Source organism: Corythoichthys intestinalis, chromosome 5, assembly GCF_030265065.1.
Source record: "Corythoichthys intestinalis isolate RoL2023-P3 chromosome 5, ASM3026506v1, whole genome shotgun sequence".
In the NCBI taxonomy this organism is placed as follows: Eukaryota; Metazoa; Chordata; class Actinopteri; order Syngnathiformes; family Syngnathidae; genus Corythoichthys; species Corythoichthys intestinalis.
Genome location: NC_080399.1, coordinates 53,369,660 through 53,385,757, shown reverse-complemented (window position 1 = coordinate 53,385,757; position 16,098 = coordinate 53,369,660). Strand labels below are relative to the sequence as shown.

Below are 16,098 nucleotides of genomic sequence, written 5' to 3'. Positions count from 1 at the left end.
ATATGACAAAAATCGAAATTGTGCATTAAGACCTGCAGTATGACCCTAGCCTTAGAGCTTAAAAAATGTCTTGTGCAGGGTTTAGGCGACAAATTGTGACAGCGATTTTGATACGCCGCAACGAAAATTTAAGCTTGACATTATGTGCAACCAGTCATCCTGTCCCTGCAGCCGAAAAACACCGCCACAAAATGATGCTCCCACCACCATGTATCACTGTAGGGATTATACTGGGCAGGTGACAAGCAGTGCTTGGTTTTGTCCACACATACCGCTTAGAATTATCACCAGGTTCCATTCTGGTCTCATCAGACCAGAGAATCTTATTTCTCATTGTCTGGGAGTCCTTCATGTGTTTTTTCAGCAAACTCTACGCGGGCTTTCGTGTTTTGGGCAAACTCTATGCAGGTCTTGCACTGAGGAGAGGTTTCCGTCGGGCCACTCTGCCATAAAGCCCCAACAGGTGGAGGGATGAATGGTGAATGGTGTTGTACTTGTATAGCGCTTTTCCACCTTTCAAGTGATAGTTGACTTTGTGGACCCTTCTCCCTACTGCATCTCTGGAGCTTGGCCACAGTGATGTTTGGGTTCTTCTTTGAACTCTCACACCAAGGCTCTTCTTCAACGATTGCGCAGTTTGGCTGGACGGCCAGGTCTAGGAATAGTTGTGGTCGTTCCAAACTTCTTCAATTTGACGATTATGGACGATTATCCATTTTACTCTTAGGAACCTTGAGTGCTGCAGGAATTCTTTTGTAACCTTGGCCAGGTCTGTGATTAGCCACCGTCTCTGAGCTCCTCGGGCAGTTCCTTCGACCTCATGATTCTCATTCACTCCGATATGCACTGTGAACTCTAAGGTCCTCTATAGACAGGTGTGTGCCTTTCCTAATCAAGTTCAATCAGTTTATTTAAACACAGGACCCCAATAAAGGAGCAGAACTATTTCAAGGAGGATCAGAAGAAATGGACAGCATGTGAGTAAAATATGAAGGTCACTGCAAAGGGTCTGAATACTTGTGACCAATTGATATTTTTATTTAATCTGCAAAAAAAAAAAAAATCTACGTTTTTTTTCACTTTCAAGATAGGGTGCTGACTGAACATCAATGAGAAATATGATGAACTTTTGATTTTTGCAAATGGCTGCAATGACACAGAGAGTAAAAAATTTCAAGGGGTCTGACTACTTTCTGTACCCACTGTAGACTGCCTCTCTTGGTCCGTAAGCGTTAAAGGAACCGGGATGGTGCCGTGCCAACGAGAGCAGGAATGTACTTGACTGACAGATGAAGGTTGGCTTCTACGGACACGCCCACATTCTTTCAGATGGATGACAGGATTTTCAAATACTTCATTCATTTAAATTTCGCGGATTTATTAATAATACTTTTTTATGTGGAGTCAAATTTGCAGGATATTTTTTTTATTAATTTAGTGCAGAGTGCTAAAAATCGTGGCCTGGGGGCCATTTGCAGCCCACAGGACAATTGTTTGCAGTCCCTTACTTGGCATTAATGACTAGTGTTTTTTTTTGTTTGTTTTTTAAATAACTTACAGTACATGCTGACACAGGCCATGACAGTTTCAATTGGTGCTGGTCAAGTTTTAAAAAAATGAATTTGTGACAGTTGTTTGATTGAAATACATTTCCAAAGTGACATCAGGTGGAAACAAAATGTACTGTGTCACCCAGTTATTTCTGGCCTGAACAAAATGGTTGGTTACCAATGTAGCAAATTTAAGGGAAAAGGAGAATATTTTTTAAATGAGTATATGGGCATCCTGAGACTGAGCTCATCTGTATTTTTCTAATTGAAAAAAAATCCGCGAGGGACTGAGGGCGCAAAGTTTGAAGTGCAAAGTAGCAAGGGATCACTGTACTCTGTTTGTAAATGTTAATTTCTTATAAGCATTATTACTGTCTAGCACTGCTTATTTTAAGCAGTTCCTTTAGCAGATCTCATTTTTTAACCTAAAAATCTATGGAAAACTACCATCCACATCGTAGTGCTTACGTCTCTGTGCTGCTACAATGTTCTGATGAGAAGCACTTATGGAGAATCTTTTGGTAGAATGGGGAGAAGACCAGCTTATTGAAGTTGACTAGTAAACTGAAATTAACAGCAAGTTCTTTTAGCTCCTTGCAGATAGGTGCAAGACCTCCAGGCAGAGGAGGAGGGGTCTTGTGTTGACTGGATTCAAGTGTTGCCAGCAGGTAGCCCTGCACCCGAGAGTCTGAAACAGGTAAGCAGAGAAGATGAGAGTCAATCCAAGCTTTACTACCCTAATAAATTGAAATACACATCGCTTACCCATCAACCGACGGACAGTGTTGTCCGGCTGGATGGTGGCTGAGATTTGCCCCATCAAAGTGTCCTTTTGGTCAGTAGATAATGTAGCATAGCCATGCTGTTTTAAACATTGATTTAACTCCAAGCAAAGTTTCTCCCCCATGGTCAACAAGGTCTCTTGCAGATTGAAAGACCTTGGAAAAAGCAATACAATATTAGCATTCAGCAACACAACACAGCTAGTGTAAAATCTATTCAAATAATATAAAGTACTTTTTCTATTATTTTTAATGCATCAAAATTAGTTGTATTTAATGCTGAGAGATTATGGAACATATTTTGACTGGTAGGTGCAGCCTCACGCTCCAATCAATAAGCACATTATATACGTAGTCAACTGCAGCAATTTATAGTTTTTGGCAGTCTTGACATAGAAGTAGGTAATTGATTTGAACAATTTCATTATTGTGGCTGTTAGGTTGCATTGCACTTTGATTTAAAACGTTTTTAATTTTCACACTTTCAGAGAAAGTATTTTTTCCACAGTAAAAATACTCTTCACAATGATATAACTATTCATTAATAACCGAATTTCTAAGTTACTAATGCCATCCAGCGAGTAACCCATCACTTCAATATGATGGTTTATCAAACACATCCAATAAGCAGATATTTTACAAAAATATACTGTTACTGTACCATAGTTTATAACTACAAACCGGATTCCAGAGGTGGGTAGTAACTAGACAAGTGCCGATTACCGGTTTCAAGGTATACCTTTGTATGAAAACGTCACGGTTTTAAAACTACAAAACTTTTCTGTCATACCATCCCTACGGTATTAGATATTTTTTACTACTTTTTTCCCCCCATCGAAGAAAACAAAATCGCTGGTATGGGAATACTTCGGCTACAGAAAAGTTACGAACGGGCGCGGCTTAGAGAAAGGCCAGCCGACATGTAAAAAATGTTTGCGGAGGTTGGCTGCCGAGTAGGCAATACCTTTAATATGATTTCTCATTTATACAAAATTAAAGGTTAGTAAACACTGTTATAAACGTTTCCCACCAGCTACAGGAGTTAACTCCAGCGTGTTTAGTGTGTCTAGCGGTGGTAAAACATGTTTTTTTTCTGTCTGCCAACTGTCTCTGTTGAGAAAGAGAGCGTGTGTAAAATGTAAACATGATACGAGTCATACACACATGCTTTTTACGGAAAATAATTCAATTATTTGAGTTGATGTTAACAATGTTGAGCTGTGGCCGTGGGTTTAGACTCACCCAAAAGACTGCATATATTTTAATTTTATTTAGAGTATTTTATTATTTATTTACTTAACATTATACTTCTGTACCAATTTGCAAATATGTTTTGAAAAATAAAAATCCGGATAAAAATCCGGCTCTAGGACTAAGCACTGATAACAACTTGTTCTCTTTAGTCCGGATGACATGGTATTCCAGTTTCCATAAAGAACTTTGAATCGTGATTCTTCTGCCCACAGAAAACCTTCCACTTTACCACACTCCATTTTAAATGAAATCTGTCCCAGAAAAAAAAAAACAACAACAACTCCTACGCTTCTGGGTCTTCTTTAAAAGCTTTCACAGACAATGGTTTCTTGAAGTGTTGCCGAGTCTATTTCTGTGATTTCCCTTATAGTAGAATTCCTCTTTGTGGTGTAGATCACAGGCATCCCAAATGTTTTTTCAGCCTTGACCATTACGTACAATGATTGTTCTAATCTAGATTCTTTAAATATTTGGATGTTACACCTTGTAGATGACGATAATTTCAAACCTTTTGCAATTTGTTGCAAGGATAACAACTTTTTATTATTGCTGCACTATCTTTCTGTACAACATTAGGGGAAGTGGTGCTCCTCTACCCATCTTGGCTTCTGAGAGAAATTGCCAGTCGTTTTTTTATACTCAATAATGTTGCCATTGGACCTAATTAGGAATAATTGGTCTTCCAGATGCTCGTTATATGTGCTATTGACCTTTCTAGACTTTAATTGCCAACAGCCTTTTTTGAGATTTGTTGTGAAGATTTTGACATTGACATAGTTTTCCCTTACAATCATAAGATTTTCTCAGTTTAAACTTCGGATCTGTCATCTTTCTATTTTGAATAAACTACTGCATTACGTATTTAATTTGTATAGCGTCCCAGATTTTTTAAAAATCCGATTTGTAAATTACAATTTTGAACAATATCGACTGTACGAACATTTGAAAAAAGTGATTAAATATACACTGGGGAACACATTTCTTGTTCACTTAATCTTGTAGTGAAACTTTCAGAAGTGACAGATTGTTAAATACCCACCTGTGCCCGAAAAGGAAATGTATTAAACAAAAATTGCATCTATTAATCGCTCATCTAACCTTACTTCCCTATGGAATGAATAGCATACGTTCAACAAAACTGAGGTGGTTGTACTCACGGTGTGTGCATGTCTGCAAGCATGGAATGAACGGTGTTTTTAAGCCTCTCTATAAGTCCTGGAAGACCGGAAATGGCTTCTCCCGTAGTAGTGTAAACAATGAGTAATATAGATGAAAGCAAAACCAATTTTTCCGTCTTCTGTTGCATTTCCTGGAACCGAGTTTGATCCATCAACACTGTCTGGATATAATTAAAAAGGGGGAAAGGCGATCTCAGTGAGCAAATCCAACTACAGCACAATAATAATTTTTCCAAAAGAATTGACAGAATAAATATCAAAGTGGTAACCTCAGGGAAGGGTTCTGAGAGGTGTTCCCATTTCAATAGTCGCAAATATGCTTGATTATGGACATGACCAGGGAGGAGAGTAGGAGGATCACTAGATGCGCCAGTAGAAGAAGCTTCGCTGAGGTCATTCACTGTGTCCTTGAGCCACTTTTCAGTGTAGTCTAAAGCATCTGAAAAAGAGAAATATGTGTTTTTTATTGCAAAAATAACTGGACTAAACATCTAACTGTATGGGGGGAGGGAGCTCCACTCGAATATTGTAAAAACTCAAACACAACACATTCCATCATCTTTCTTCCAAACGAGAAAATATATGTATCATTTTTAATAAGGACCATTGCAATAAACAATTTAGTTGGTGGATCAGCTCTAAGTCAACGCTTCCTCAACTGTTTGGTTCAGGGTAGGTAATACGAAACGATAGCCTTTCAAGTATGACGGTGCTTCCTGATTCCCTGATTCATCATGCAGTACAGTCTTGCAAACCTAAATTGTCCAACCACTTCCCTAGTCATCTGATGTTCCAGGCAATCAGGAGCAAGAGGCAGGAGCTGCAGATGTGACCCAGAAGAAACGATCTAGTTAAATACAATGTCAGAAGGGAGTAGAGCGGTTTTGTAGCTAGGTTTCTGAAGTTTTGTCGGAAATACATATAATTTCTTCATTAAAAGATGAGGAAAGAACATCACAAAAATCATTTCTTGACAAGAAACAATGATTTTGCTCTTGCGCGAACCAGTGCATCATACTGATGGCGAGACCATCAGGGGAAAGAGGCAGGACCTTCAGACGTGCCTATGACGCTACATTCTGCTTCAATACTATTGCAGGATGCAAAGTGTTTAAGTATTTTGGACAAAACCTGACTTATTTCCTCAATAAAAGAGGAGCAAAGAATGTTGCTAAAAGCTTTTTTGGACAGGAAATGATGTTGTCATGAGGGTGACGAGAATAGCCATCGTCCAATCAGCAGCCGTATATTTTTTTAAGGTTCAGGTCTCGATTGGTTCTTTCCCGGACAGATATGTGGACTATATTCATAGCGGATATATGGAACGATCAATCTGGTGTGGCAAATTAATGAAATAAGGGACTTTAGTTTAGAGTGAAAGACTGCAAAAGACAACTTGTGTAAAGTACTTACTGGGCTGTCTGTCCAGAAACTGCTGAAACTTATTCCTCTCATACTCAACTGATTGCTGCATCAGATGGGGCCTGATGCTGTTTACAGCAAAGTTAGCCATGTCCAACTTCATCAGGTCCAATAGTGAACATATGGCCCTATGAGATGAGAGAAAAATGTGTCAGAAGTTATAAATATTTCTGGTGTAATATTGTTGTCTGGGGATGTGTAGTACACAAGTTAAATTAAACATTTTTTTCTCTGTTTGGGATCACACACAGGAGTCAGGACTGGTCACTTGTTAATCACTGGGCAGCTACATACCTGTTTCAACAACCATTTTCAACTAATAGCCATTTAGAGTTTGGTCTAGCCTAGCAGGTGCTCGTGCATGTTGCGGTAGGGAGCCAGAATACACAGAAGAGACAGTGGGAAGATCTACACAGGAAGGCCAGAGCACAAATATGTACCAAAGACCCACTCCAATGTGAGGCAGACATGCTAACTACTAGTAATGGTCCACCACGCTGCCCCAATAGAAAACATAAAAAAAGGCGTTGTCAGGCAGTAAGAGGTAAGATGAACACAATGGCAAATGGAGGAAGCGAGTGAAAGCTGGGACTTTTTTTTTTTTCCTATAGTGTCCTTTTATCCTGGTAGCATTGGTAGATTCCTGTTTCTTGTAATTCTGATAATCATGGCTTACAGATAATGAAAGCTCAGAATGCAGTTTCAAAAAATTAGTGCAACTGGAAATAGTTCGATAAAGCTCATAGTGTTACAACCTAATCAGATTTATACAGGATCTCTGCTGGGTTCAACAATCCAAATTTAAGACTTTTTTTAAGGCCAAAATGAATAAAATTTAAGACCCATTCCACATTGATACCGGCAAAAAACATACAAAGGTTTTAAAGGAAAATTGGAGGCCTGGAACTACCATGTTGACCCGAATATAAGACGGTGTTTTTTTGCATTGAAATAAGACTGAAAAAGAGGGGGTCGTCTTTTATTCGCGGTCTAGACATGATACCCATTCACGACGCTAGATGGCGCCAGATATCATTGTAACGTTCTGTCATGACAGATCTCAGCTACTCTCAGGTTTAACCAGTTTGCATTATTTTATTGCAATGTTTTTCCTTATTCCTTATTTGTTTCAAGACTACAATTACAGTTAGACTTCACTTTGATGGTCAATGCAGTTATTGAAATTTTGTTGTTTTATCACAATACATTGGTTTATTTACATTTCAAAAACCTTACGCCATTTATTTACGAATGTGATTGCACTTTCGTTTACATATTTAAATGTTCAGATATTAAGATTTGAATGAGGCAAAATAACATGATTTTTCTCTCAAATATATTGTTATAATCATTTGTTTCGGATGTACTGTAATTATTTTCTCTAAAAAAATTTGGTGTTCAAAAAGTCTTTTTTCAAAGTTGAGTCTTGAAAAAGAGGGGGTTGTCTTATAATCAGGGCCGTCTTATATTCAGGCCAATACGGTACTTGCAAAGTATATGAATTTATTCCCAGCTCTTTCACACTGTGATACAAATGAATACTACTAATACTAGTAGTAGTAGTAATAGTAAAGTAACGTCAATGGATTTTTAAGACCTTTGAAATTGTATTTAAGAATTTTAAGGCCTTAAAATGATTGGATTTAAGACTTGTTTAAAAACTTTTTAAGACCCCGCGGTTACCCTATACTGTATATAAATTAACTCAAAACGCCTACAAAGGGTCTTTAAACTATAGTGATTTATAGACCGAAAATTTGCATCATCTGAGATGCATCTTCATTGTAGTCTTTTTCTTTCACTTACTTAAGCAAAGGGACAAAATCGGTGATCTCTTTTAGTTTATTGACGTCCTCATCCCTTATTGGGGCACAGAGTGATCCCATCATCTCAATAATGAAACGGGATAGAGCACCAACATCCACTGCTCCTTTCTCCGCCTGCTGCTGGATGAGAGCCAGGTCAAGAACCTCTTCAATACGGGAACGCAGGTGACCGTGGCCCGGCAGCAAGAAAGAAAGCAATGTCTGCAAATAAATGACAGATGATAAACTGTCTAATAAATGCAAATCAACATTCACAATTTCAGCAACGACAGTTAAAAATGTCAAATTACGGTTGGGGAGTGCAACAGGTTTTACCAGTGCAAGTTTGTCATTGCTTGTGTGCACTTTCCCATGACATGCATTTTATTGTATTTCAGATCATACATCATAATAAAAAAAATTTTTTTTAATCGAATCAAGAAATGATGCCCAACCAAAATTGGGGACTATAATTATTTTGAGGTCACTCATGTATTTGTTAAGTTTTGCATTGAATGCTGATGAGGAGCATCACACTTATAGCATAACAATACAGTGGTGTTTTGAAATACAAGTTAAATTCTCATCTCAAGTTATCTTTCCTCACCGAAATCAGTTGAAATAGTATTAAAACATTTAAAAATGACAACAGAAGTCTATAAAATTCAAATTGGTAAAACGTGGTAAAGACAAAATAGAGTTAACACTATCAGTGCCAGTGACGATGATAGCCGTCCAATCTTTTCATCCTTCTGCTGTAAATGTAAATGAGATACCACAAATAGACGTCCAATCCATTTGAACTGAGGGAGTTGGCAGCTAAGCCAGCATATTTCGCCAACAATGACAACCAAGAATCAAAATTGTGCATGCTGCTTCTATTTCTGTTGTGTGTACTGTAGCTTGGCACCTGGGGGCAGTATAAGAAATAAGTCAACAGAATGGATACTGTAGACAAGTTTCCGAGGTACTTGTGCTTTACTTCCTTATGTCTGCAAGCAACTCCAGTTTTAGAATTTCTCCATCCAAAACAACAGTAGAGCTGGAGTAACATAACTCATCAAAATCTCTTAAAAAAGACAATTTGGAAATAACGCCTCCCATCTGCCATCATCACGACAGGGGAGGACAACATGTTCATGAAGGCAGATGTGAAACCAAGCTCGTGCCACCACATAGGCTGGGTGTTTTTGTAGCCGTGTTGCCGCTGTGTCATGGAAGGTATGTTCTTCCTATCCCTGCACTTTCATGTGTCCGGTGCTCAAAAAATACTGAAGCTAAAATCTTGCACATGAAACGACTTGCCTTTGATATTGTTATTATGATGATGATTGTAATTATGATGATCTTTAATATTATTTAATACAACTACTGTATGTGCTGCTAGCCTGTTGCTAATCAGTACATGTAGATGGCACAACTGTGTCAACGCATAAATGCGAGTGTGACAAGTTTTTTCTTCGTTTACAGGTGGAAAACGCTGTTAGGCAAGGGAAGAAGTTGATGTGCCTCACAACAACACTTGCTGTATGTTGATGGACATATATTGAGACTACGTCATTCTACCCGGGGGTGGCCGAGAGGCTCGCCTCGCAGCGGACCGTCACCTCGATCCCGAGATTTAACTACGAGCTTTTGAACTGCAGCAACTTTAAGATACGCTATTGGAGCTGGAATTACCAAGGACAGCGGGAGAAAGCCTGCCTGGAGGCCGTAATGTTGCATGTAAGTTTGGCAAGGCTCTGGAGCTCTGCTGTCCGATATCACATTCTCATATGCTATTTTCCCCAATAATTGTATAAATTGTGACTTATTGGCCTGTTTTGCACATGCACCAATCGTTTTAAATAAAACAAGAAATGGAATCATGTTGTCCAAATGTTTTATTGCGATCAATATCGGAAATAAAAAATATTGACATACTACTTTGGTTATATGTGCATACCTTGTAGCATTTCCTTGTAACAACAAAATCCATGTCAGCCCTTCTGCATTCAGCAAATGTAATATAATTTTTAGGGCTGTCAAACGATTAAAATTTTTAATCGAGTTAATCACAGCTTAAAAATGAATTAATCGTAATTCAAACCATCTCTAAAATATGCCATATTTTTCTGTAAATTATTGTTGGAATGGAAAGATAAGACACAAGACGGATATATACATACAACATACTCTACATACAGTAAGTACTGTATTTGTTTATTATAACAATAAATCCACAAATGGCATTATTAACATTCTGTCTGTTACAGTGATCCACGGATAGAAAGACATGTAGTTCTTAAAAGATAAATGTGAAAGTTACAAGTTATGTAATTTTATATTAAAACCCCTCTTCATGTTTTCGTTTTAATAAAATTTGTAAAATTTTCAATCAAAAGTAGAGTTAATATAATAATAATAAAAATAACAATCGTAAGAATAGAGTGACCAAAGTCTGAGTAAGTTTTATGTGTATTTTACATAGCTATTTTGATTGGGAATGCCAGTTCACTTTGCATTCTGGTTTAACTGTGTGAGAATAGGGCCTCAATCCTACAGACTGAAGTGCTTTTCTTTTTGTGAACATTATTTTTTTGAGCGATAGGAATATTATTTTTGTTGTGCTTTCACAAAATTATATTTTGTGTGTTGTGAAGCAGTTGCCGAAGCTTATGCCAATAAACGGCGCGGTCCAAAGAACGCCGGTGTCCACTCGCCTTTATAACATATATGTCTCTGTACATATCTTACCCAAAATGCAACAAGAGACACATAATTGCCACTAAAAGAAAGAAAACTTACAGAAATATGTGTGGAGCACAAATAGCACAATGCAACAGCATAAACGTCTCACAACTACTAATTCTCCCACGATGAGAAGAATAACATTAGTATGGAACGGCGCTGCCCCCAAGCGGCCGGTTGCATTCTCTTCCCTCTTAATGTCTATAAACGGCGTCATTGTAATCTGTTTGAGGCAATACGTGAGCGGGTCAATCAGTGCATGCGTTAATTGCGTCAAATATTTTAACGTGATTAATTAAAAAAAATAATTAACGCCCGTTAACGCGATAATTTTGACAGCCCTAATAATTTGTAATGTCCCCTCATTTTGGTCACTCAAGTGGCCGGCGTATCAATCTGGACATCACGTCAACACAGGCTGACAGGTTGTTATAATTTTGTCCACGAATGATCAACGAAGTGATAAGAACAATCATTCAATCTCATCTACGTCTCATCTACGTTGTGCTGAATCAATTTTTGGAGATTCTGTAGGTTCCTCTGGCTTGATTTTGCAGATTTAACTTCATCAACACACTGCTAACTTCAACCGCAACTCATGAGGTTTTTTTGTAAACCAGAAGTTCAAAGCAGAAATTTTCCAAAATGGCGCCGCCCATATTTCACTCAGAAAGCTAGTCTATACTGTACTAACCTTTTAAATCAGAGTTTTTTGTCGGGTGCAGGGGGTACTGAATAGGGATGCGACGATGCAGTTGAGTCACGGTTTGATAGGATTTTCAATACGAGGGACACGATTTTTGATTCAATACATTTAATGCTCTGAAACAAAAAAATACACATATTTTTTAAATTTTATTATCTTGCTAACAATCAAAAATAACAATGCCACCATACAAAAATGCATTATAGTGCATAATATTTATGTGCTTACTTCTTACTGATCAGAAAAAATTTTGTATAAAAGTGCTGAGAACAATCTTTACTGTTTGTAAGGTGAGGCGGGGCACACTGTTGATTGCTATTACTCTCTTAGCATACTTAGTAGTATGTTTACCACATGACAAAAACATCCTATTTGTGGTTCGAGTCCATCTGTGTTACGTACTGAATCAACAATATTTACAGCATTATCTATAGTCACTGGTATGGATTGATTTGGTCTGCTTAATTTCCAGTCATGGCGGTTTTTAATTCACTGATGTAGTATATGGACTAGGCGTCTCATGATCACTGTGGGCAAACGCAGCCAATGGCATGGGACTTGGGGGGATCTAACGTAGCACATCTAGGTTGCTATTTGATGATATCTAGTGTGAGCGTGCGAGTATTGTCAGGCATTAAAAAAAGTTAACAAACGGCACAGAAGTCACGTCAGCTCATTACTGCACAACACCAGCATTTGACAATCGACTTTCATAAATAGGACGAGTGTGAAGTACAGCGCTCTTAATTTGCCACTCATTGTTCACCATGTAACCGTGAGTTAGCTCTCTGTGACCTTAACCTGTCTGTTGTCAGAGAGGTTATTCGTAGCAGCCAAGTCAGCAAAAATATATTGGTGGACTATGTTGTACATATCTATTAAGACCGTCTTTATCCGGCAAGCCGCCTCCTTAAATTTGTGTCTTTCCTCACGAGCAATGATTCTCGTGCGCCACAGCTCCCACCTTTCATGCAGTTTGGGGGAGGAGTGGAGGACGGGGGGGCTGCTAGCTTTTTTATTCAAGGCAAAGCTGCGGCGGACATTTTAGCAAGAGACACGACAAAAACAAATTCGGAAAATACATAGAGCTTTTCATTTGGATCGAATGTTTTTGCATATTGAACCGAAGAGAGCATATCGAAGAGTTCACCCGAGTATTAACCCTAACCCGAGTATAAAACCGAGTATTGTTGCATCCTTAGTACTAATGTAAAGGAAACCCAGATACAACCTTATCTGTTATTGAGTAATGCAATGAGCAACCGGTTTCATGGGGCAATCGAGGATTAACACTGTTTACAACAATACAACTTGGTGTTTTTTCCACATTCTCCTGAACCTCACCTCTTTAATTTCAGCCAGTTGTTGGATGACATGGCCATACTGTGGTGGGTCCTCCTTTAACTGACTTTCCAGATAATCCCAGAATGCTTGGTGCAAAATGTCCTTCACTCTGCGCTCAAAACTGTACAGGAGCAGTGCAGGGATTGTCAAAATGAATTATGACCATTACAACAAAATATTCTTTAAAAAAAAACACAACAAACAAACAAACAAAAAAAACTTACCTTCCTTCAGGAAACTCAGTGGGTTTAAGTTGAAAATCCTGGTTAACCATTATTTCGTGGGCCAAAGCCATATTTGTGACTCCTTTTGCTGTCTCCATCAACTCTTCTACACGCACAAACCTGGGTGGGCTGGCTATGAGGTAAGAGTTTTAAAATAAAATAAATGCGGTGTTCATCATATGGTTTAGCACACCAAATACCACAATAAAATAAACAAGAGAAGCTGTTTATATTATTTGCTGGTAAGAATTCGATCAGGACTGTAATGCTGGATTCTACTGTAATTCGAACTCCTCCTCACATTTTGAAGCGTTTGGACTTGGTGTATTTGTTCGGACTCGCTCTCTGACAGTTTGCTCCGAAGTATCCTGCGCACTCTCCTCAGACTCCTTGTCTCCTGCACCCTCCATTTGGTCAGCCCCCTTTTGCATGCTCTGGTCTGCAGAACGTCTAATATTTAATGCAGCGACGACTTCAGATGTGTTCTGATAAAGACGATTACGTAATAGTCAAAAAGCATCTCTTGATGAACAAACCGTAACAAAGAACAACACAAACAGTAAATGCAATGTAGGCTGGGCATGTTATCATCTTGAATATCAGTGATCGTGTGAATTCGCAAGAACTAAGGTAGGTGAAAGACTGGAAAACCTCTTAACAAATGTAATGATGGCGACGTCACTAACCTTATAAACAGTTGCCTCGAAATTGTTGAATTGCTTCAATTTATCTGACGTTAGCATAAAGCCGCAATTTCGTATCAGCAATAACAGAACAGCCGTTCTCTCTAGTCTGCCACTGTGATACAAGTATTTACACGCCCGACGTTCATATGACGTTCTTTATACTTGGCACCCTTCGTTTCATCTGGTAAATAAAAACAGATTTATATATATTTTTACGAGTGATGGGATGTTCTGAGCCGAAGATTCCGGACCGGGTGTGTCAACAATCCAGGAAATGATGCGCGAATCGAGGCATGATTCGTTCAGCGCGTGTGACGTCAATGGAAGACTTGAAACCTCACTCAGTCATCAAAAAGTTATGGTCAGTTATGAAAATAGTATGTTTTGTATCCACCAGAATTGTGGAGTTCGTGTTTTTCTTTTTGGGTTTAAGTAGTGGGAATTTTTAGGGTTATTGTCACTTCCGGGTTTGGGTTGAACTGTTCTGACGTCACAGACGACCCCCTATTTCACATCTAGGTGATACCTCTTTATTTCGCGGCTGAACTTTCGCGCCCTCACTGCATCGGATTTTGTTTTTTTTTTAATCATGTTATAATAATAAAGTTCTACAAACATTTATGGTCATGTTATTTACAGCTACGTTTGAATGTACACTTACAAACGCGCGCACAAGCACCAACACACATACATTAGAGAATGAACGTATGTTTTATACATTTTACGTGTTATATTAATATTTTATTTACATGTGTCAAACTATTCTTTAATGTTCTAATGTTAACATACTGTATGTATTTATAGGGTTTTATATAAACATCTTTCTATAACACACTCAAAAATGTGTTAAAAATGGGTGGGGTGACACGCCTTTGCGTTTTTTTCACATTGCGCGGTTTGTTCTGGTCCCCATTAATAGTGATGAGTGTGGGATTACTGTACTCATTTGTGGAAGGGTATTTTCAGGTTTATTTTGAATAACAATTGGGATTGTTTTGAGTTTATTTGGAAAAATGTGCTTATTGGTTTTGTTAAATGGATTACCACACATGAAAAAGAATACTTAACCAACCTTATTATTTATCTCGCAAATTTCTATCTTGACAAATTTAACTTTACTAAAGTGAAATCATGGACTCCATTACCTACTGGTGTGACACTTCGTCATTTTTTGAGTCATGCCTTATCAGAGGGCGCAGAGCTTCATTTAGTTTAGTCAGGTGAAGATGGCACACGCTCATGTCTAAGCTGGATTCAAGCTTGGATTTTTGAAAAACTATGAAAACTGTACCGCACACAAACAGGAAAGATTGTCTCAGGAATTTGTTCAAGGATTCAAGGTATTCTATTTTTTGTACTATGCATGCATTTTGAAACGTTGTGAGAAAAAAAAAAAAAAAAAATCAATTGGGGAATGGGAACCGCTACGGCAGGGGTCCCCAAACTACGGCCCGCGGGCCGGATACGGCCCGCAGCCACATTTGGTCCGGCCCCCTGAACAAAAAAAAAAAAAAAAAATTGTTTGAAAAAAAAAAAAAAAAAAAATTTTTTTTTTTTTTTTTTTTTTCCCCCAATAGAGTTATTTATGTCCTGGCTTTTTTCTGTGAAGAACTGAGCAATGGTTATTTGGTTATTATCTATTTAATTAATACAGTATTATTATATTATATTATATTATATTATATTACATGATATTATATTATATTATATTATATTATATTATATTATATTCAGGGGTGCACATAAGTGGTCCGCACATGCGTACTGGACGTAGACAAACGCGCTGGCCCTCAACGGCTTCCATACGCTTTTGCGTACCGATGGCTGACCACTCTTATTTCCGGCGGACACGAGAAAATAACTTCTCAAAATGTCGATGAGGCAGGCCACATTGAATAATTACTTCCGTGTTCCCCCACCCCCGTCAAAAGACAGACAGACGACAGAGACGTCACCGGAGCTACCGAAAAAAAGGACTTTTGCTGAAAAGTGGCTACAGGAGGTACCATGGCTAGAAGCGAATGATGCTCGCACGGAAATGCGGTACAAAATGTGCCGTGAGAATCCCAATGTCGCCGATTAGAGCAACGCATTTTATGTAGGGTCAAAGAATTTCAGCCATCCAAACTTTGAAAAGCACGAAAAAAACAGAGCATGTGGCAATTAAGCAAACTATCGATGTCAAACAGGACCCCACTCGCCCTATGGACATGTGGCGGAATAGGGCGGAATAAAGGTAATGAACAGCGACATGCACTGACAAACGTGTTTTTGCTCGCATTTTACAAAGCTAAACATGCACGTTCAATGAGGTCTTATGAGGAGGACATCCCACTTTTAAAAAGGCTTGGAGTTAATGTGGGAGCCGCATAATGCCCTTTATTTTGAATTGGTGCTTTTATGTTTATTTCTTTACA

The 16,098-nt window shown here is 38.3% G+C and overlaps 1 protein-coding gene across 1 annotated transcript; it reads right to left on the bottom strand.

The window, feature by feature from the left end:
* Positions 1–351: 351 nt before the first annotated feature.
* tcp11l1 (t-complex 11, testis-specific-like 1) lies at positions 352–13,970 on the bottom strand. The gene is made up of 10 exons (XM_057837802.1): positions 13,682–13,970; positions 13,297–13,480; positions 12,996–13,128; positions 12,772–12,892; positions 7,993–8,213; positions 6,178–6,314; positions 5,034–5,203; positions 4,744–4,925; positions 2,316–2,488; positions 352–2,238 (listed from the first exon to the last, which is right to left on the bottom strand). Exons 1-10 carry the CDS (start codon positions 13,736–13,738, stop codon positions 2,015–2,017), a joined length of 1,602 nt encoding a protein of 533 aa, XP_057693785.1. The 5' UTR covers positions 13,739–13,970; the 3' UTR covers positions 352–2,014.
* Positions 13,971–16,098: the final 2,128 nt, after the last annotated feature.

Excerpts from the sequence above, each read along its gene's own strand:
- tcp11l1 (XM_057837802.1), bottom strand. The coding sequence starts at position 13,738 with ATGCTAACGTCAGATAAATTGAAGCAATTCAACAATTTCGAGGCAACT. Across the intron at positions 8,214-12,771 it reads AACTGGCTGAAATTAAAGAG|ACATTGCTTTCTTTCTTGCT; the intron begins GTGAGGTTCAGG and ends ATTTATTTGCAG. Across the intron at positions 4,926-5,033 it reads TCTCAGAACCCTTCCCTGAG|ACAGTGTTGATGGATCAAAC; the intron begins GTTACCACTTTG and ends AATTATATCCAG.